The sequence below is a fragment of the Aquarana catesbeiana genome, linkage group LG01 (genome assembly GCF_042186555.1).
Source record: "Aquarana catesbeiana isolate 2022-GZ linkage group LG01, ASM4218655v1, whole genome shotgun sequence".
NCBI classification, from domain to species: domain Eukaryota; kingdom Metazoa; phylum Chordata; class Amphibia; order Anura; family Ranidae; genus Aquarana; species Aquarana catesbeiana.
In genome coordinates, this window is record NC_133324.1 from 240,972,224 (window position 1) to 240,995,281 (window position 23,058).

At 44.8% G+C, this 23,058-nt stretch overlaps 1 protein-coding gene across 1 annotated transcript in view; it reads left to right on the forward strand.

Annotated features, from left to right (window-relative positions):
- The first annotated feature begins 10,885 nt into the window (after positions 1 to 10,885).
- Positions 10,886 to 23,058, forward strand: part of P2RX4 (purinergic receptor P2X 4) — a 109,809-nt gene continuing 97,636 nt past the window's right edge. Inside the window, exons 1-2 of the mRNA XM_073626522.1 lie at positions 10,886 to 11,113; positions 17,270 to 17,417. Coding sequence (XP_073482623.1) covers positions 10,974 to 11,113; positions 17,270 to 17,417 — 288 coding nt within the window. The 5' untranslated portion in view covers positions 10,886 to 10,973. The remainder of the gene's footprint in view (positions 11,114 to 17,269; positions 17,418 to 23,058) is intronic.

Sequence of the window (23,058 nt, forward strand, 5' to 3'; positions counted from 1 at the left end):
CAGATTCGACCTTAATTTGGATTTTCTGAAGAATGCAATTTTTAACGAAATACAAAATAAATAAAATTGAATTTCGGGAGTAACTAAATAAATTTATTTTTCGGACGAAAATGAAATTCCGAAACAAAATATTTCAGTGTGCACATGTCTAGTAGTAAGTAAGGTGGAGTTCAGAGGTGGAGTTCAGATGTCAGTAGTAAGTGGGGTGGAGTCCAAGGGTCAGTAGTGAGGCTGAGTTCAGTGGTCAGTAGTACTGTAAGTGAGGCGAATTTCAGATGTCAGTAGTAACTGAGGTGAAGTTCAGATGTCAGTAGTAGGTGAGGCGGAGATTAGATGTCAGAAGTAAGTGAGCTGAAGTTCAGATGTCAGTAGTAAGTAAGGTGGAGTTCAGAGGTGGAGTTCAAATGTCAGTAGTAAGTGAGGTGAAGTCCAGATGTCAGTAGTAAGTGAGGCAGAGTTCAGATGTCAGTAGTAAGTGAGGTGGAGTTCAGATGTCAGTAGTAAGTGAGGTGGAGTTCAGATGTCAGTAGTAAGGTGGAGTGCAGATGTCAGTAGTAAGTAAGGTGGAGTTCAAATGTCAGTAGTAAGTGAGGTGGAGTCCAGGGGTCAGGAATATGGCTGAATTCAGTGGTCAGTAGTACTGTAATGCCGCGTACACACGGTCGGACTTTTCGTCTACAAAAGTCCGACGGACGCTGACGAACCAAAGCTGGCTGACAATCCGATCGTGTGTGGGCTTCCCCGGACTTTCAGCGGACTTTTTCAGCCGCAAATCTGACGGACTTTAGATTTGAAACATGCTTCAAATCTTTACGTCGTAACTACGCCGGTGTTCTGCCGAGAAAGTTCCGCTCGGCGTATAAGTTCCCCCCTCTACTGCGCATGCGCAGTAGGTATCGGCGGAAATAGCCGAAGCAGAACAGCTGAAAATCAGCTGTACACGGCGCCTGTAAGAGGGCCCCTCGCGGGCTCGCTTCGCTGGCCACGCTTCGGGCACGGCCTCGCTGCGCTCGGCACTTTTAGATTCCCCCTCTAGGTCCACTTGGATGGTGGGGAAGGAACCTGGACCCAGAGCGCAGGCGCCGTGTACAGCTGATTGAAGCATTTGAGCTTTGGCTATCTCCGGCGGCTGAGAGTAGTATGTACTGCGCAGGCGCTGCGCCTGCGCAGTACAGGGGGGGAACTTATCCGCCGAGGGAACATTCTCGGCAAGACACTGGACCCAGAAATCCGCTCGTCTGTATGCTAGTCCGACGGACAAAAACCCACGCTGGGCAGCTTTTGGCTACTGGCTATCAACTTCCTTATTTTAGTCCGATGTACGTCATCACGTACGAATCCGTCGAACTTTTGTGTGATCGTATGTAGGCAAGTCTGTTCGTTAGAAAGTCTGCCGCAAGTCCGCCAAAAGTCTGCCAAAAGTCCGTCGAAAGTCTGTCGGACGGGCTGTCGGACGGGCTGTCGGACGTTTGTAGCCGAAAAGTCCGACCGTGTGTATGCAGCATAAGTGAGGTGGAGTTCAGATGACAGTAGTAACTGAGGTGAAGTTCAGATGTCAGTAGTAAGTGAGGGGGAGATCAGATGTCAGTAGTAAGTGAGGTGCAGTTCAGATGTCAGTAGTAAGGTGGAGTTCAGAGGTGGAGTTCAGATGTCAGTAGTAAGTGAGGTGGAGTTCAGATGTCAGTAGTAGGTGAGGTGAAGTTCAGGGGTCATTAGTGAGGCGGAGTTCAGGGATCAGTAGTAAGTGAAGCAGAGTTCATATGTCAGTAGTAAGTGAGATGGAGTTCATGTGTCAGTAGTAAGTGAGGCGGAGTTCAGACGTCAGTAGTAAGTGAGGCGGAGTTCAGAGGTCAGTAGTAAGTGAGGTGGAGTTCAGATGTCAGTAGTAAGTGAGGTAGAGTTCAGGGATCAGTAGTGAGGCTGAGTTCAGTGGTCAGTAGTACTGTAAGTGAGGCGGAGTTCAGATGTCAGTAGTAACTGAGGTGAAGTTCAGGTGTCAGTAGTAAGTGAGGTGAAGTTCAAAGGTGGAGTTCAGATGTCAGTAGTAAGTGAGGTGGAGTTTAGATGTCAGTAGTAAGTGAGGTCAAGTCCAGGGGTCAGTAGTGAGGCGGAGTTCAGGGATCAGTAGTAAGTGAGGCAGAGTTCATATGTCAGTAGTAAGTAAGTTGGAGTCCAGGGGTCAGTAGTACTATAAGTGAGGCGGAGTTCAGATGTCAGTAGTAAGTGAGGTGGAGTTCAGATCTCAGTAGTAAGTGAGGCGGAGTTCAGATTTCAGTAGTAATTGAGGTGGAGTTCAGATGTCAGTAGTAAGTGAGGCGTAGTTCAGATGTCAGTAGTAAGTGAGGCGTAGTTCAGATGTCAGTAGTAAGTGAGGTGGAGTTCAGATGTCAGTAGTAAGTAAGGTGGAGTTCAGATGTCAGTAGTAAGTGGGACAGAGTTCAGATGTCAGTATTAAGTGAGGTGGAGTTCAGATGTCAGTAGTAAGTGAGGTTGAGTCCAAGCATGGGCGTTGCATAAGGGGTTGCAGGGGTCACAATCACAACCCTGCCCCTAGCTCCAGGGGGGCCCCTGCAGCCCTCCCTGTCATATTATCATATCCTCCACAAAGTCCAGCTCTGATCTGCCCTAGGGCCCCACAGCCATGATCCAATACTGGGCTTCCACTTTGCCTTCCACAGTCCACACCCCTCTGTTCTCATTGGCTGGGGAGAAGCTGTTAGCCATTTCTTGAATGGAGAGGAGCATGGGGTGAGAACAGACAGGATGGGGAAGTGTCTGTGCTGTGTGCTGGCAACATGGAATGGTAACCGAGCTCCCCAAGTTAAGAGGAGAAGAGTGCCGTCCTGTAGCCACGGTGGGACCAATGTCACTGGTGAGGTAAGACACCGCTCAGTGTCTTCTAGTCACTAGCTGGGATTCTCTGTACCACCCCCACACGGGGATGTCCGCTTACCAGTGGTGTCGGGAGTGGGGGCTGGAGCCCTGAATGGGTCCCCGAAAAGCCCCGGGTCTCAGGCATGCTCCAATGTATTGTTAGGCCCGAGTGGGGACCGATCTGATCCCGAGCGCTGCCTAGTGCGGCTGAGTAACATAGCAGGTCCCGCCTTCTGGAGCCTGCACGTCCAATGCCGGGACCGCGGGACATGTGACGTCCATCATAGGTGCTGCAGGCTCCAGAAGGCGGGAAATGCAATGCGGCCGCTGCACCACATCACTGTGAGATCCCTGCTCAGGGCTCGGCTCTCCTCTCCTCCTCTGGCTGCCTGCTGTGATGATGATGGGCACACTGCACACCATGGCTGAGCTGAGCTGCTGCAGGACACATGAAGTCTGTCTCCTGGCAACCAGCAATAGTGCTTACCCCCGCCACACAACCCCACCACCCAGCCTGAAAACCCAGCACCACTACAGCCCCACCCCGTGCCAGCCTTGGACTTCGGGCTGAAGCCCCTGGTCTATTTGCCACCTAGCAACGCCCCTGCCACTTACGCCACTTCCCTAACAACTGGGGAAAAGACACGCTCCTCCGGGAGGTGATCTTCCCCAAACAACTGCCAACACTGACAGAGAAACCTTCAGAAACTGCTAAAACAAATCCCTTAACACCTCCTGAGGGGCTCCTGAGGGGCTGCAGGCTCCAGATTTTGTGTCAGATGGCTTTGCCCCCCCAGATCTAAGTTGCGCACCCCCCCCCCAAAAGCCCCCTGACCACCCCCATCCACCCTGGGAAAGGAGCTCTGCCAAGTGACCTGCCAGGGATCCCTGTCCTCTGATTCTCCAGGGTTGATCCCTGTCCTCTGATTCTCCAGGGGTGATCCCTGTCCTCTGATGTAAGGAGGAACTCTGGGAACTTTAAACTCTTAAGCCACTTTGAATATCTTGGCGTGCGGTGGGTGTATCTGTACACCCGATGGAAGTGGTGGGTGGTAGTGGGGGGGGGCAGGTCAACTTTTGCATCAGGGCCCACAAGCTTCAAGCTACGCTTCTGAGTCCAGGGGACAGTAGTACTGTAAGTGAGGTTGAGTTCATATGTCAGTAGTAAGTGAGATGGAGTCCAGGGGTCAGTAGTACTGTAAGTGAGGCGGTGTCAGAATGCACATGCCAGCAAACAGAATAATTCCTCTGGAAGATCTCCTGGGCACAAGCTAAAACTGATTCCTTTTGCTCGTAAGAATTGGGCACTGGCTAATAGATATGCACACACTAGCCATCGCACATCCCCGTGTGCGCCGGCGCCTGTGTGCACCTGTGACAGATGCTGGCGCCAAACAGACTATTTAAACCTAGCCAGTGCTCAGAATCAATGCTGCCTTGTCTTCAGCCTCCTGTGTATCTGTTATCCTGTGAACCTGTATCCTGCTTCCAGTTATCAACTTGGCTTGTCTTGATCATTCCCTGAACTCCACCTGCATCAACCTCGTCTAGTCCACTGACCATTCTTCTGTCTGCTCCTTTGACTCCAGTTCCACTGATCGGTTCTAGACCCGGCTTGCCTCCTGACCACGTTCCTGTCTGTGACCTGTAACCGATTCTTCCCGTCTGTGTATGACCCAGCCTGCCTGACCCTGCTACCCTGCCTGCTGTCACCAGCACCAGCTGCCTGCCTACTTGCTGAAGCCATCTGATGGCTTCTCCTGCCCAGCAAGGACACCTGCCCTGCTGCTAGCAAGACTTCTAGGCACACGTGCAACTCTGCACTCCTGCGCCTTCTGTCTACACTATCAGGGGCCCCGAGTCAGAGGTGTAAGAGAGGCCTCCCTCATCCTATCAGGCTCTGTTACCAGGTATGTGATAGTACAAGGCAGTCATGTCCAAGTCTGAACGAGGAGCCTCTTCAATGGACTAACTGTGTCATCATCTTAAAGCACTCACACAAGCAGTCAAGGGTCTGCAGGAGGGTTACAACCGGCTAGAGGAGCGTGTCCAAGGATTATCTTCACTCACGTCAGCCTCTGCCTCGTCTGCATCTGGGGAATCTTCCGCTGTGCCTACTGTAGTGATGCTACCACCGAAACCCCCAGAAAGGTTCTCGGGCGTCTGCATCAAATTCAGGGATTTCCATAATTCTTGCGAACTGTACTTTGCATTACAGACCCAAACTTTCTCACTTGAAGCTACCAAGGTGGGATATGTAATTTCATTTCTGCAAGGTGAACACCAGTCCTCTGCCCATCGTTTACAGTACTTAAACAGAAGAACTAGTGCCTATTAAATCTGACTTTATTCATTAAAGCCATGGCCCAGCTATATGAGGACCCCCAGAAAACTGCAACAGCCGAGGTGGCTCTCCATGCTATCCAGCAAGGCCGCAGAGCAGCTGAGGACTATGTAACAGACTTTAGACTCTAGATACCAACTGGAATGATGCCGCCCTCCATTACCAATTCCGGTTGGGCTTATCTGAACCACTAATGGATGAGTTGGCCCATGTGGGAGTTCCCGGTTCTCTGGAAGCCTTGATAAATCTGGCTGTCCAGATTGACTGATGTCTGAGAGAACACAGAGAGGTCTGCCGGGCGGTTTTGGCCTGTATGGATGATGCCACGAGTTCACAGTCCTCCAAGTCCAGCACCATCGCCCTCAGGCACAAATGCTCCTGACTCTCCAGAACCAATGCATCTCGGCATGCTTCGTCCTTCGCTCTCTCCAGAGGAACGCCAGCATCGTCGACAGAGCTACCTTTGTCTAGAATGGCCATTATGTGAGGACCTGCCCAGCCAAAATTCTGAAGTGCCTGAGCCTTTCTACTGTCAGCCAGTCATTGCTGTCTCACAATTCTTCTCACCTGGCTATCCAGATCTCATTGCAGCTTCCGGAAGGGGTTATCCAGGCACGCGCTATCATTGATTTTGGAGCCTGCTGCTGCTTCATTGCCTTGGCATTTGCCATGCAACACAAGGTTCCCCTGCAGCCAAGATCTTATGGACTTTCAATTCACCTTGCGGATGGATCACGCATTAAGTCTGGGCCTGTCATCCAAGAGACTGTTCCGTTACCTGCTATCCTATTCGGTGTTCACAAAGAACTGTAACGTCTGGGCACCATAGCTTCACCCTTGTTCCCTGTCATCTTGGGTATGCCTACAGGTGCACAACCCCAGCATTAATTGGGGTACAGGAGGAATCATATTCTTGTCACCTTATTGTCAGCAGCACTGCTTTTCTAAGCCACAAGCTCACCTGTCTTCATTGCTGTGTATGGACTCTGATGCTGAAGCATGTTCATCTGTTCCGGCACCTTACCATGTCTTCTTGGATGTGTTTAGTAAGAAAGGTGCAGAGACTCTTCCTCCCCAAAGACCATACGATTGCCCGATCATGCTTCTTCCAGAGGCCGAAATACCATTTGGGCGAATCTTCCCTTTGACAGAACTTGAACTTGCAACGCTAAAAGAATATATTGATGACAGCCTGAGGAAAGGTTTTGTTCATCCCTCCACATCCCCAGCTGGAGCGGGGATTTTTTTTGTCGAAAAGAAGGACAATTCCATTCGTCCTTGTGTGTACTACCTTGATCTGAACAAAATCACGATCAAGAACCATTATCCCTTATCCTTGGTGCCAGAGTTTTTTCAGAGACTCTGTTATGCCATAATTTTCACGAAATTGGACCTACATGGGGCATACAATTTGGTGCGTATTTGTAAGGGTGATGAATGGAAGTATGCATTTTGCGCACGATTTGGGCACTTTGACTGCTTAGTAATGACCTTCGGACTTTGCAACGCCCCAGCAACATTTCAGCACTTTATCAATGACATTTTCCGAGATTACTTTGACTTATTCGTCATTGTGTACCTAGATGACATTTTGATATTTTCTGTTACCTTGGAGGCTCATCAAGGACATGCCAGAAATGTTTTGGCCCAAATCAATTTGAGCGCAGAGTATCCAGTTCCAGATGCCGGACGAGAACACCGGAGCATGAAGCAGAGGATCGGAGGAAGAACCAGAGGAAAAAGAAGATGGAGGAAGAAACCGAAGGAAGAAGGAAGGAAGGAAGAAGACCCGAAGAAGATGGAAAGAAGAAGACTTTAAATAAAGGAATTGTCAAAAACTGTCTCTTGTCATTTTTAACATTTTTTACACTTTTTTGTGAAATGGTAGGCGTACTTTTGTACCCCATTACCATTTCACACAGGGGTCTGGGATCTGGGGGTCCCCTTGTTAAAGGGGGCTTCCAAATTCCGATAAGCCCTCCACCCGCAGACCCCCACAACCACCGGCCAAGGGTTGTGGGAATGAGGCCCTTGTCCTCATCAACATGGGGACAAGATGCTTTGGGGGGCTGCTACCCCAAAGCAGCCTCCCAATGTTGAGGGCATGTGGCCTGGTACGGTTTAGGAGGGGGGGCTGCTCTCTCGTCCCCCCTCTTTTCCTGCAGCCTGCCAGGTTGTGTGCTCGGATAAGGGTCTGATATGGATTGTTAGGGGGACCCCACGTGATTTTTAAAAAAAAGTTTGGCACGGGGTTCCCCTTAAAATCCATACCAGACCTGAAGGGTCTGGTATGGATTTGGAGGGGGACCCCCACGCCATTAAAAAAAAAAAAATCTGGCACGGGGTTCCCCTTAATATCCATACCAGACCTGAAGGGCCTGGTATGGAATTTAGGGGGACCCCCATGCCATTTTTTTTTTACATTTTGGTTCGGGGGTTTCCCTGTGGGGAAATCCCATGCCGTTTTTATCAATGAACTTTTATGTGTATTGTCGGACCGACAATTCATTAATAGCTGCGAGTAGTTTTAAATGACTTTTTTTCCTTTGAAATGTCATTTTGCTGTCAGACTGTTCTAAACACGGGAAACATGCACCCCTTTACAGGCATACTAAAGACACAAAGCCCCCCCCCCCCCCCGCCCCCTCCGTGTATGAAATTGAAAGGAATATTACACTTTTATCGTTTCACTTTAAGCACTATTAAAATCACTGCTCCCAAAAAAACGTCAGCTTTTAAAACTTTTTTTTGCATTGATACATGTCCCCTGGGGCAGGACCCAGGTCCCCAAACACTTTTTATGACAATAACTTGCATATAAGCTTTTAAAATTAGCACTTTTGATTATTCATGTTCGAGTCCCATAGACTTTAATGATGTTCGCGTGTTCAAACAAATTTTTTGCCTGTTCGCATGTTCTGGTGCGAAACGAACAGGGGGGTGTTCGGCTCATCCCTACTCTTTACCTCTACACCTGTACTCTGGCACCCAGACCCTGCTCTACTGTACGTCCTGGAAGTAGATGCTTCAGAAACAGCAATAGGGGCAGTTCTGTCCCAACGTCAAGGGGCCAAGGCCTTACTACATCCTGTTGCATTCTTCTCACGTAAGCTGTCCCCTGCAGAAAAGAACTATGACGTTGGAGACCGTGAACTCTTGGCGATTAAAGCAGCACTTGAAGAATGGAGATACCTGTTGGAAGGGGCAGCTCGTCTGATCTTAAAAGCACCGACCACAAGAATCTAGAATATTTGCGAGCCCGCAAGATGCCGGAAACCACAGCAGGCCAGGTGGGCATTATTTTTCTCAAGATTTGCTTTTCATATAACTTACAGGCCAGGGTCAAAAAACACAAAACCGGATGCCCTTTCCCACGTGTTTGGTGATTCAGAGGAACCTGCTCTGCCAGATACCATTCTATCTTCTGGAACTTTCTTCTGTTGCAGGGAGACCTATTGTCACAGATCAAGCAAGCATCTATAGGAGTCTCACCACCTTCTGCGATGACGCTGCAAGTAAAGTATCGACTGTTATGGCATGAGGGTGAAATTTTTGTACCTGAAAACTTGCGAGTCGCTGCTCTTGGTCTCTGCCATGACTATGCCCTTCAGGACATTTTGGAATTTACAAGACTTCCAACTCCTGAAGCGTATTCCAGCTATTCAAGATACAGTGAACTTCTTCAGCTCTAATAATCAGCTGCTACAAGAAACTATGGCTAAGGCACAAGAAGACTATAGTAGGTCTTTTGATAAGAAGAGGCGGGGAGATCTGATCTTGGAACCTGGTGATTAGGTATGGTTGGCCACAACGAATTTAAAGTTAGCCTGCCCGTCTAGGAAATCGGGTCCTAAATATGTGGGACCATTTACCATGAAGAAAAAAATCAATGATGTTTCCTATGAGTTGGTGTTACCAGATTCTCTTAAAATTCACCCTGTCTTTCATATAACTTTACTGAAGCCTATGGTGCCGGACCAATTTCCTGAACGAAATATTGGTCCTCCTGAGCTAGTAATAGTAAAGAGGAATATGAAGTAGAGGCAATCATGGATTGCAGGAACCAGGAAAAGACAGGACCATGTCCAGTACCTGGTCAAGTGGAAAGGGTACGAACCTGAGGAGAATTCTTGGGAACCTGAGAGCAATATACATGTTGAGAAACTTATCATTCAGTCGTAATCATCCGGAGAAACTAGCTCAGTTGGGCACCGGAGGCTGCCCATTGGGAGGGGGCAATGTCAGGATGCACTTGCCAGGAAACAGAATAATTCCTATGGAAGAACTCCTTGGCACAAGCTAAATCTATATGTTTAGGGTTGTTTTCCTGCTGGAAGGTGAACTTCCGCCTCAGTCTCATGTTTTTGCAGAATCTAACAGGTTTTCTTTTAACATTGCCCTGTATTTGGCTCCATCCATCTTCCCATCAACTCTGACCAGCTTCCCTGTCCCTGCTGAAGAAAAGCATCCCCACAACATGATGCTGCCACCACTATGTTTCACAGTGGGGATGGTGTGTTCAGGGTGATGTGCAGTGTTAGTTTTCTGCCACACATAGCGTTTTGCTTTTAGGCCAAAAAGTTAAATTTTGGTCTCATCTGACCAGAGAACCTTCTTCCACGTGTTTGCTGTGTCCCCCACATGGCTTCTCGCAAACTGCAAACGGGACTTCTTATAGCTTTCTTTCAATATTGGCTTTCTTCTTGCCTCTCTTCTATAAAGGCCAGATTTGTGGAGTGCACGACTAATAGTTGTCCTGGGGACAGATTCCCCCACCTGAGTTGTGGATCTCTGCAGCCCCTCCAGAGTTACCATGGGCCTCTTGGCTGCTTCTCTGATTAATGCTCTCCTTGCATGGCCTGTCGGTTTAGGTGGACAGCCATGTCTTGGTAGGTTTTCAGTGCTCCGTGAGATGTTTTAAAGCTTGGGATATTTTTTATAAACTAACTCTGCTGTAACTTCTCCACAACTTTATCCCTGACCTGTCTGGTGTGTTCCTTGGAATTCATGATGCTGTTTGTTCACTAAGGTTCTCTAACAAACCTCTGAGGGCTTCACAGAACAGCTGTATTTATACTGAGATTAAATTACACACACTTGGACTCTATTTACTAATTATGTGACTTCTGAAGGCAATCCACTAGATTCTAGTTCCACTAGATTTTAGATAGGGGTATCAGAGTAAAGGGGGCTGAATACAAATGCACACCACACTTTTCAGATATTTGTAAAAAAAAATAGAAAACCATTTATCATTTTCCTTCCACTTCACAATTATGTGCCACTTTGTGTTGGTCTATCACATAAAATCCTAATAAAATACATTTACGTTTTTGGTTGTAACATGACAAAATGTGGAAAATGTCAAGGGGTATGAATACTTTTTCAAGGCACTGTATATTATCCCTTCCCTGTGCAAGTCTATATCCCAGCTGACATGTACATGTTTTGTATGCTTTTTCCTCTTTGGAAAATCAACAAAATGTATGTGAAGGAAAGAGAGGGGGGGGTCAATGTATTACTTTTATACTAGAGAGGTGGTGTAGAGGTATTTTCCTTCTAACAATCCACACATGAGTCTTCTCAGGAGAGAAGCAGAGGTAGTTCCATTAGTGAACAGTAGGTGTCGTGTATGCGCTGTATCCAGCTCCTCCCCGTTGTATAGTAGGACAGATTCCGAACCTGTGGAATGGTCACATGACTGCTTGGAGTTCACAAGTCCTGGCTGCTCGGTGTTCCCGCACCGTCCTCAGTCATGTCTACCGGGGGCTGCTGCCGGGAGGTCTATAGCTGTATCTTCGACTACAACACTCCTCGTATAGCGCTCATTAAGAGCAGGAAGGTCGGGCTACTGAACAGAGTCATCCAGCTGCTGATCCTGGCTTATGTCATCGGGTATGTGAGTGTGTGATGGGTCGGTGCCCACAACTTACCTGGGACAGATGTTCCCTCCATTACTCATCCATATGTCCATCCTATATAGGGGCTGATCCCTCTGTATAGTGTTCCCTCCATATGTCCATCCTATATAGGGGCTGATCCCTCTGTATAGTGTTCCCTCCATATGTCCATCCTATATAGGGGCTGATCCCTCTGTATAGTGTTCCCTCCATATGTCCATCCTATATAGGGGCTGATCCCTCTGTATAGTGTTCCCTCCATATGTCCATCCTATATAGAGGCTGATCCCTCTGTATAGTGTTCCCTCCATCCCTCTGTATAGTGTTCCGTCCATCCTATAGGAGCTGATCCCTCTGTATAGTGTTCCCTCCATATGTCCATCCTATATAGAGGCTGATCCCTCTGTATAGTGTTCCCTCCATCCCTCTGTATAGTGTTCCGTCCATCCTATAGGGGCTGATCCCTCTGTATAGTGTTCCTTCCATTACTCATACATAAGTCCATCCTATAGGGGCTGATCACTCTGTATAGTGTTCCCGCCATATGTCCATCCTGTAGGGGCTGATCCCTCTGTATAGTGTTCCCTCCATTACTTATCCTATAGGAGCTGATCCCTCTGTATAGTGTTCCTTCCATTACTCATACATAAGTCCATCCTATAGGGGCTGATCACTCTGTATAGTGTTCCCGCCATATGTCCATCCTGTAGGGGCTGATCCCTCTGTATAGTGTTCCCTCCATTACTTATCCTATAGGAGCTGATCCCTCTGTATAGTGTTCCTTCCATTACTCGTCCATGTGTTGCTTGGTATGGAGAGAGGAGGGGACGCTGAGAAGTGGACATTTGTATCATTGTACAATCCCTCTGACCACACTGCTTCTCCTATGTTCTGCTCTCATCTATTTACACAATTGTATTATTTGTTGTCATTTCTTTCTGACTTTTGTAGAAATGTGGTCATTTATTATCAGAAATCTGAATGCCTGGTACAGATCTCATGTGCGGTGTTTTATAGTGATCTTCTACTGGGGGTAATAAGACAACGGACATTCCTGAAGTGCTAGTTGCCTGGCTGTCTCCATCTTCAGTACTTTGGGATTGATTTACTAAAACTGGAGTGTGCATCCGAAGGTCATCTGATCCAATCCATGAGATGGATGGCGAACGTATCCCCCTGTACAGCCTGTTTTTAGCAGATTTTATTGGCGCGGCCGTCAGTGGACACATGTTCGATGACATTCACCGCCCCATAGAGAAAAATGGGTGGTCCGATCGGGTCCGCCTGAGAAAAAGACAGGGGACCCAATCAGTCTGCTGGTCCGCACAATTTCAAACCCGCATTACAGTGTGAGTCTGGGGGGCAATTTGAAAAATATCTGTGTGGGTTCATGCACAGATGTCTATTGAAAACGCCGCTGAAGTTGCCAAAAGTAGTGCAGGAACTACTTTTGGAGATCGGTGTGGCGTTGCAAAGTCGTTGTCGCACCAATAGGGACGGTGCCGTTACCATCAAATAGGCTGTGATTTGACATGTCAAATCGCTCCAATGTGAACGCAGGCTTAAGCCCCATACACACTATTAGATTTTCTGCCGACTTTTGTGTTCAGATTTTCCAAAACCATGTAGTGCAAGGGCCTGCCTGATTGCATACAAATTAAAACTCTTAGGGCCGGTTCACACCTATGCTTACACCGCATCCAATTCGCATGACATTTTAAAATGCGTTCATTTGAATAAGGCTGGTTCAAATATGTGCGTTGTATTCGCACTCCACATTGCCCAAAAAATGTATGCATTTTCTGGGCATTGCAGTGCGAATTGCAGGCACATAATCCTTCTATAGGCACGCATCTGATTCGCAGATGTATTCCGTTGTGAATAGGATCAAATCCTGATCTGATGAAATGCTGAACAACTGATTTTTCTCTTTGCAGGGAAACCGGAGCTTCAATTTGCGCCACACATGCGTGAACCCGGGCCTTAAGGCTTGACCTCATATATTATATGGTTTTGGTAAATCTGAAGACAAAAATCTGTAGAAAATCTAATAGTATGTATGGGGTCTAAATGAACAAGCTGAAGTTAGAAGCTGGTTACTATGCACAGCTGCAAGAAATTCTGTGTGCTCCAGTTTTAGTAAATCTCTAACTGTTATTGGGTGCATCCAGTTCAGCTGCCTGAAAAATGCATGTATTTATAAACCGCTCCAAAAATGCTTTAAGGAGCTCTAGTATGCCCCTAGGTATAAAGAGAGGTTAAAGGAAAAAACAGATCAGGTTTACACAGTTATCACAGACCCCTCCCTTTAACACGAGAGCCAGCTGCAATAAATGTGATTCACACACCAGGAAACAAAAATCAAGCAATGAATGGTACAGCCCTCCAATTCCCTTTTTATGTACTCTTATCAGTGCATACCTTAAAACACAATTTTTCTTATTTATCTCTATCTCCTCCCAAAACTATCCCCAACTTTGGGGAGAATTTACTACAACTAGTGCACCCAGAATCTGGTGCAGCTATGCAGAGTAACCAATCAGCTTCCAATTTCAGTTTGTTCACTGAGACAACGTCACAACGTTGTCACGCATCGCGCATGCGCGAACCGCTTTTAAAACAACTTAGGAATTTTTTACTGTCATTTTGCTGTAAGTGCTGCTTTGGCATATTAAGTTTAATAAATTGAATCTCCGTTTTCAATCTGCACTATTGGAGTTCCCTCTTGTGTTTTTTTGGAACCCGTGGCTTTGGCCTCCTGGGATGGAGAGTTGAAGGAACCCCAGGTTTTTTTCCACACTGGAGCCCTTATCACTGTGGACTACCGGTCGGATGAACAAAGTGTGTTGTGAGTCCAGAGGTTTACCATCCCTGGTAACCTTCCACTACTAAGCCTGACCTGACCCCCCTGAGTAAGGGTGGTCGCTGGCTTTCTGGTAAGCCTTTAATTCTTACATCTGGTGGCGGGCCGCACTCGAGGTGTACCAAACAATCCTGAACCCTGTGGATCTTCTGGATTTCTTTGGAATTATCACTTATTCCTTATTTGGGACACTTATGAACTTAATATCAATTTCACAACATTTTTTCACATATTTTGTGTTTCTTTTCATATATACCCTGTGGGTATAATTTCACAATTAATGGTCATTATTGCTTATATGGATTTTATTTTTACATAGTTTTTGATGAGTAAACCAGGTGTGCTTATATTGTTTATCTGCACTGTTTTATTTATTTATTTAATGTCACGTTGTTTATTCACTGTGTATTTATCATCATTTTCCATTGCCGATACCTAACTCACTAGGCATCTGGTGATATTAGGGGTTGAGCTTAACACATTTTTAGAGTAACTCTTATTTTTATCCAGCGCTACACTGTTTTTTATCCACTTTGTTTTTTGCCTTATATCGAGGTTTAGTGTTTAGCAGCAGGACGTTTCATTACATTGTCATTTCACATTTCACTCATTCTTTTATGCACTTAGCGCAGTTCTTTTTCTATTTTTAGTTTGTTCACTGAGACCTGGTTCACACCAGGGCAGCTTTGAAATCGCACTACTTCAGCGCACTTTCAAAGCTGCAGATCAGTGTGATTTGGAGCTCCAATTTCATTGTGGCTTGCGACTTAATTTAACAGAAGTCAATGCAAGTTGCAATGAAAACGCAGAAAAAAAAGTTGTGCAGGAACTTTTTTTTAAAGTCGCAACGATTTGAACGGTTCCATTGCCGAAAATAGAGCGTGACTTGTCATGTGACTTCAAACAGTCAAATCGTATTGATGTGAACGAGGAAGCTTTGATCTAGATGCTGATTGGTTACCAGATTCTGTGTGCATCAGTTTTAGTAAATCTCCCCCATCTCTAAATAAACCACCTGTGATCATATCTATTCATCCAATCTAGTCACTCTAAAATCAATCCCTTTTATATAAGTGAGAGAAATCAAACTGCTTGTATACATTCACATATAGGAGTATCATCATGTGCGTGCGCCAAAAATGCACAACCGTGTAATAGTCCACAATCTTTAAAGGGGTTGTAAACCCTCATGTGCTTCCGGCATTTGTGCAGTAGGGATGCCGCCTCATCCCTTTAAGACCGAACACATAATAATTACACAGGTTCTGAGGCTGATTAAGGTGGTAATTAAACTCACTTGTTGTCTTATCTGAATTTAATTAGCCTCAGAACCTGTATAATTCAAATGTGTTTGGGTTTAAAGGGATGAGGTGGCAACCCTACTTGGGAGCGCGCCCGCAAGGTAACCCCCCCCCCCCCCCCCCCGGGAGAGCGCTTCTCCTAGGGGGTTATGTGATACAAGGAGGATCCACGAGAGCCGCCGAGGGACCCCAGAAGTCGAGGATTGGGACCACTCTGTGCAAAATGAGCTGCACAGTGGAGGCAAGTATGACATGTTTGTTATTTTAAAAAAAAATGTATTTGTGAACCCTTACAGACCACTTTAACCTACAGATAAGCCTAGATTAAGGCTTACCTGTAGGTGCAAAAAATATCTCCTTAACCTACACGGTTAAGGAGATGTTTTCCTAAGAATGGGCACAATGGCGCAGGTGAACATGCTGTCACCAGCGATACCCGGAAATCACTCGGGGAATCATGGCGGCGAGGCCATGATGAGAGGCTTTACTTCCTCTTTAAGACTAGCTCACCCCACATGCATTCCAGTGCTTTTTTTTTTTTTTTTTTTTTTTTTTTTTTTTTTTCTGCATAGAAAGTAGGTTACATGGTTTCACTAGCATAGTTCACACCAGTGCAGTCAGTTCCAGTGCTTTCCGGTGCCAGAAAAAAAGTAGAACATGCTGCATTTTTCCTGCACAGAACTGTACTGGAACATAGTAAAATACATAAAAAACGCACTGGACCCAAGTACTGTGGGGAAAAAATGGTAGAAAAAAGCAATCTGGAATGCATCAAAAACCCACCAGAACATATAAAAAAGGCATCAAACGTGTGTGCAGAAACCCATTCGGAACGGATCTGAAGGACGTTTTTGTGGTGTGAACTAGCGGGTTCATGCGCAGATGTCTATTCAAATCGCCCCCGAAGTCGCCAAAAGTAACTACTTTTGGGAATCGGTGCGGTGCCGCAAAGTCAGTGTTGCACCGATTCGGACGATGCTGTTGCCAGCAATTGACATGTCAAAACGGCCCGATGTGAACGTGGCTTTTAGTCCTGAATATCTTGTGTAACATCTTGAATGAAGTTCTCACCACCATACAGTTTCCAACAATAGTGAGATCTTCCACCTTCAATATTTCTTTTTGGAGTCTGCTGCCTACATACCTGCCCAGGTGTGTTTTTTATAATCATTTACAAATATTCCGTTTTAATAATTTATGCTGCATTCATATTTTTGCATACATTAATGCATTTTATCATGTAATATGAGGACCTCCTAAACTATTCCAATTACTGTCTATCCTATGAGGCCTACATAATTGTAATGCGTGATTAGCCTTGGACTTTACAGAAGTGACTAACAGAAACTCCAGCTAACTCTTTATAAGCAGTTACAGCATAGTTTTGTTTCTTTTTGGATAAAGGTTTTGAATAAATAAAAGCTTTAAGCACTCCTATCAGTATTTATTTAAATCCTCTAACTGCTGGATAGCTTGGTCTCATTTGGTGGCATACACACTTTGTGTGTGTGTGTGTGTGTTTTTTTTTTTTTTTTTTTTTTTCTATCCAACCGATACTATTTTCCCCACCGATCGATTTAGACTCAGTTCTGATTCTATTAAATTGGGTTGATCAGCCCCGGGTGAAAAATTAATTGATCATTTTGCATTGATCAGAAGCACTGAGATACTTCACGAATATGACTATTTTTGATTGATCAGATTATGAGATGACATGATGGAAACGGGGATGTAATCTGTAATTTACAATTGCAAGTTAGTCATATCTTATCTATTGGAATGCACTTCCCCTGTGTGGCATATCAATCAAATGGGTTGTCAACTAAAGATTGATCATTTATCAAAGCATGTGTGGCCACCGTTCCAGGGAGTTGAGCAGAATCGACTTACAAAGACTAAAAAAACAAAAAGACTAAGCCTGACAGACTGCATCATATATGTAATCTTTTTATTTTATTCATTGTATACTTGAATTGTCTTGTAATAGGTGGGTTTTCGTCTGGGAGAAAGGCTACCAGGAATTCGACACAGTGGTTAGCTCCGTGACCTCCAAAGTGAAAGGCGTTGCAGTGACGAACACGTCAGAGCTGGGACTGAGGATTTGGGATGTTGCTGATTACATTATACCTGCCCAGGTGTGATTTATAATGTGTTTATGCCTTTTATCATGTGCAATAACGTATGATACAACAACGTGTGTATGTGCTTTGTGGTGTGTTGCCATTATTCTCAATGGCACCCCAGTGCTATACATGAAGCAGATAATTACACCTGTGTCTCAGAAGATCACAGCGCATGTAGTAAAGAAAATGTACATTGCCTGGCCGTGTGCTGGAAAAAAATGAAGTGTGAGGGTACATTGAAAATGAATTGCCATGTTGAACGCAAGCTTAAAGTGGTAGAAAAACACAAAAAAAAATCTTCTCCCTGCAAGCTAAGGTCATAATTTGCTAGTATGCGCCGCATGCTAGCACATTATGGAACACTCACCTGAAAATGAAGCCCTCCAGCGGCGCGCTGACAGGACTTCCATCTGGTCTTTCTTCCTAGGGTCGTGGGCAGCCATCTGTTTGGCCGAGTCATGATGTTGTCATTGCCGCGCATGTGCACAGGAGTCACGGCACGCCATCCATTGAGAACACTGTGCGCATGCGCTGCTTGAGTATATATCTCCTAAACGGTACACGTTTAGGAGATATTTCCTGTACCTACAGGTAAGCCTTCTACAGGTAGGTATAAATCAACAAAAACGCCTTTACTATCACTAAAATGATCATTGCAGTCTCCACTCAAATTCATCCCAAAGGTCTGACCTCGACCCAATGGAACACCTTTGAGATGAATTTGAGTGAAGACTGTGAGCCAGTCCTTCTTGTCCACATCAGTGCCTGACCTCACAAACGCCCTTCTGTAAGAATGGTCAAACATTCCCATAGACACACTATTAAACCTTGTGGACAGCCTTCCCAGAAGAGCTGAAGCTGTTGTAGCTGCAAAGGGTGGGCCAACTCAATATTGAACCCTACGGACTAAGACTGGGATGCCATTAAAGTTCATGTGCGTATAAAGGCAGGCGTCCCAAATTTGATATAAATAATATATTTTTAGTGCAGATATGTTGCATTCATTTGTGTAATTTTGTCTTTTTTGATTGGTTGCTCTACTTCAAATTGTCTTCTCTTTAGTAGGTGAAAGACTTGTTACAGGTAGTAGAATTTTACTAGTCTTGTGCACTGACGTCACGTCTTTATGGAGTGACTATAAAATCACTAGCCCCGTACTATTTCTGTCCTGGTTATAAGCTCATATTTCTAAGTGTACGTTACATTTTATCTCCACCCTGTTTTTATAATGTTGACCAATCCAAGACTGGAATATGGTACCAGTATATCTACTTCAATGACCAGTAAAGTGAATTTCTTATCCATTCTAAGACGGGGTAAGTGGTAGGTAGAAGAGTTGAGAGAATGTGTCCGCTATATTTAAAATGTATGGAAACACTAATAATAATCTTCATATATTTGCTTTTGGTCTGTTAAATATATCATTGAAAGTGCTTTAATAAGCACAAGAAAATACCTGTAAGTTACCTGTTCCTATGAGAAATTCAGAGGCGTCCTGTGCAAAGTTTAAGTGGAATCTGGAATGAATGTGGATCTAAAATGCAGATACATCGCAGTGTGCCCCAGGAGTACCAAATCTCTGGAAACTGTTATGCTATAAGTGGCTTTGGCCCCTAATGTGGCGTATAGACCAGAATCCTATTGGCTCATGACTATGATAGGCGGTTTAAATGACAAGTAGTTGGGCACTAGAGGGGGGCATGGCAACACCGTAGCTTAGTAATTAGCATTTTTATAGCTTGAATCTCAGCCAGAGCACTCCCTGGTTTCTCCTGCACTCCAAAGAAATGGTAGGTTAATTGGCTCCTGTCTAAACTGACCTTCGTATGTGTGTACAAATTGGCTATGCACGTGTAAAATCGCATTCTGCATGTTGGTTTCAAGCCCGTGCAGATGGGGTGGCTTGAGGAAAGACCTGGCAACCTTCCTAGTTTAAAAAAAAAAAAAAAAGTGAGTTTTTGAATAATGGAATGCTTTTTGGTGTGTGTGTGTTTGTTTGTTTTATGTGTTTTTATTTTATTTCCAAGGACACACTGAAAGTACTTGCATACTTCTCTAGGTGCCTTCTTTTCAGATATTCGGTCACTTTAGCAGATTTCAAAAGCTTAGTGTTACTAAAACCAGGACCCTGCATTCACTACATCTGGTCTCCTCAGCACATGGAAACTTCTTAGGCTGCAAATTAGCCCTAGTATGTATATAATTGTCTGTGCACATGTGTTTCCATTTGCATGGGACTGGCATGCAGAATGTGATAAAGGTTGAAGAAAGATCAGGTCACCTACCTTGTGGGGGGAAAAAAAAAAACTCTTCTAGAAAACTCAGTGGTAAAAGCTGTGGAGCATATCCCAGCCCAGAAAGCTGGCCCATAAAACTGAGCTCAGGCCTACTGGCCTGGCAATTCTGTGACTTGAATAAAAGAGCACTTTGTTTTTTATAACCAGATGAAAGGTGCTAGTGCCTTTTTTTTGGGTAATTTTTTTCAGAGTTCTGAGGTTCACATCTGGTGGTGTTGATGGATCAGAGTTCTGAATGGCACATGCATCGAAGTGAGGTCATCCTCGCCTAGCTGAGGAAGTGGGAACAAGTAACTACTGAAAGAGGTACTTGCTACCCAAAAAAAAGTTGGATAAATGTGCAAATGGCAGGGAGGTGGTTGGGATTCTGCAATGAGTGAAAGTTCACTTTAAGGCATAATACTGGAGCTGGTCAGCAGAGTCTGCATTGTAAATTGGGTGAGCACGTAAATCTAGGTTGTAGAGGATCACACCAAACCGTTAAAGAATAAATTAACTGGTAGTTCGGAGTATGGTTTGGCTTACTATATTTTACAATGTAACGGTTATTTGATGGATCAGTGTTTCAGCTTTTCAGAGCAGTGTGTAGTCTCTTAAAGCGGTAGTAAACTTAGCCGCCATGAATAGACAAGCATAAGGGCAATAGTTTAATTCATGATAATGCACATCGGGGGTTATTTACTAAAGGCAGATCCACTTTACACTACAAGTGAAAGCTACGAGTGCAACGTGCACTTGAAATTGCACTGAAAGTGTACTTGGAAGTGCAGTCGCTGCAGATCCGAGGGGAACATGCAACACACATGATTGGATAATAAAATCAGCAGAGCTTCTCCTCATGTCAGATCTACCCCTCAGATTTACAGCGACTGCACTTCCAAGTGCAATTTCAAGTGCACTTTGCACTTGTAATTTGCACTTGTAGTGCAAAGTGGATTTGCCTTTCGTAAATAACCCCCATTGGAATATTTATTTCCCGTAAAAACTCTTATTATAATATTTAGTTTTGTTTTTCCCTTGCTTTCACTGTTCTATATCCCTGCTGAAGCTTGCACCTTCTTGGGTATTCCTTTTCGCATTAAGCGTGATAATGCTTCCCTGCCCTCTCTCTCTGTAATGACAGCCACATAATCTCGTGCATGCACATTGTGTTAACCAAGCCTTGGCAAGGGGACGTTCCTCTCGCAATACTGAATAAATAAGCCATGAGTAACGTTGACGCTGGCATGGCAGGAGGCCATCTTGACTGACGGCACACAGATCAGGTCGTAGATGACGGGAAAATCGTGCATGCGCCGCTGACATCACTAAAGCAGTAATAGAGCTACAGCTGTTAATGGGCTCAAGTGTGGATGACGGGAATGTCAGTGACATTTAACTTTATAGTAGAAGGCTTCTAATAAGGGAAATTATGCATTGTGCGTTTACTACCTCTTTAATAACATATGCTATTACAGTGCTGTGCTAACTAGCTGTCTTTTAAAATGCACGGCGTCAGTCCCCACCTTGCATTATACCAAATATCACCATTTTCATCATCGCTCCATAAGGACTGATATTTCTTCTAAAGGCAATCCCTAAATCACAAACTGGCAAATCAATTAGTAGGTTTCATGTCTTTCTCTATCCCCTCTCTACAACCATAAAGTATTTTTATAGAGCATTTTCACTTTTGTGATAACACAAACTTTTTTTATTTATTTTTTTAAAGGTGTGTCTTATATTATTATTTAGAATTTTTCAACATGAAATATGGAATTACAGATATCAATTAGAGTATGTAGTAGTCCGAATACAAAAGTATGAATAACCAATGCTAAATAACTAGGCTACACAGCGCCCGGATAAGGTCATCGTGGTATACAAAAATTGTTGCATAGGGAAGCACAAGCATTCACACAACCTCCAACACTCAAACCAGCCCTGCTCTCTCCTTGCCTTGCTCTGATAATGAGACCGATGCCCATTATGACATTGGCAATAAGTTACATGATACAGGAAGATCTTTTGTGATGCAGTAACATCCACCGGGATAACACCAACTTTATATATGTTCCTTTTCACATAACTGTAAAAAAAATGATTTTCCTGGCATAATAGAATAACAAAGGACAATAATGTACAGATCACTTTTTTAGGGGCCAAAGAATCCACCAGGTCTAGTAAACAAATTGCAATGGAATAAATATGTAGCGTCGTGACATCACCTGAACACATTGCACTACATCCAGTCAAAACTGATAGATAGTGTGCAATCCCAAAAGATATGTATAAAGTCAGCTTGTGCGGCGGAGCAATGCCAGCAGGCAGAGGACTGAGATGGGAAGAATTTGGCTAGTCTAGCAGGAGTCAAATACACCCTATGAAGGAATTTATACTGATTAGGGTGATCCTTTGCTGATAAGAGGCTAGTGAGCGGGGTTTCCCCACATATTGTACCAATCATCGCCACTCATTTGAGGGATATCAGCTAGCCAGGCATGTCTACATGACATCAGGACCCTGCTCATATCTGTGAATAGCGGTTTATAAATTGTACAGTGCCTTAGGTAGTGCGTGCATCAATCACATAATAGAGCTTCCTAATCTCCCACACTGACCAGCATTTCGAATGTGCCAAACTGGGCATAGAACGCATATCTGAACTGTAGATGGGGGCGATGGAAATTTAATTTGGGTTTTGAGAGAAACAGATCGTAGCAGTACACCCCCCCCCCCCCACCACCACCACCACATCCTCAGCGTTTTTGATCCCAAATTTTTTCCAGATGGCAGCGATGGAATGGGATTTTCACCAATAAACCCCTGCTTGTCACCTCCCATGCACGAATAACGGAGGGCATTGAGGCTGAGATAGGTTAGGGGGGGCTTTACATCCTCTAAACCAGGCTTTCTCAACCCTTTAACCCTAGAGGAACCCAAAAAAATTTTTCAGGTCTCGGGAACCCTTACAATTCATCAGGGGTCAATAGAACAATGCCCCTTATACTGGTGGTCAATTGGAAGAATGTTCCCCTTAAAATGGTGCTCAGAATGCCACCTTTAAAGACAGCTAAAAATATATATATTTGGTGTCATGCTGCTGGCTTTGCTAAGTGATGCTGAACCTTGACCTCTGTAGGCACCATCAAAAAGGTGGTTTATTAGCCACAGCTCAAGGAACCCCTAGCAGCCTCTGGAGGAACCCTGGTTGAGAATGGCTGCTCTGAACAATAGATGCGAGTACTTCATTTCGTTTTTTATACTTATTCTCCTACTCCTATTCTTTCTGAATGCAGGCCCAGTCATCCTCCTGTCCAGCCGGACTAATATTGTATACGATGTGGCTATCGTTTAAGGATAGGCCTACAGTATTA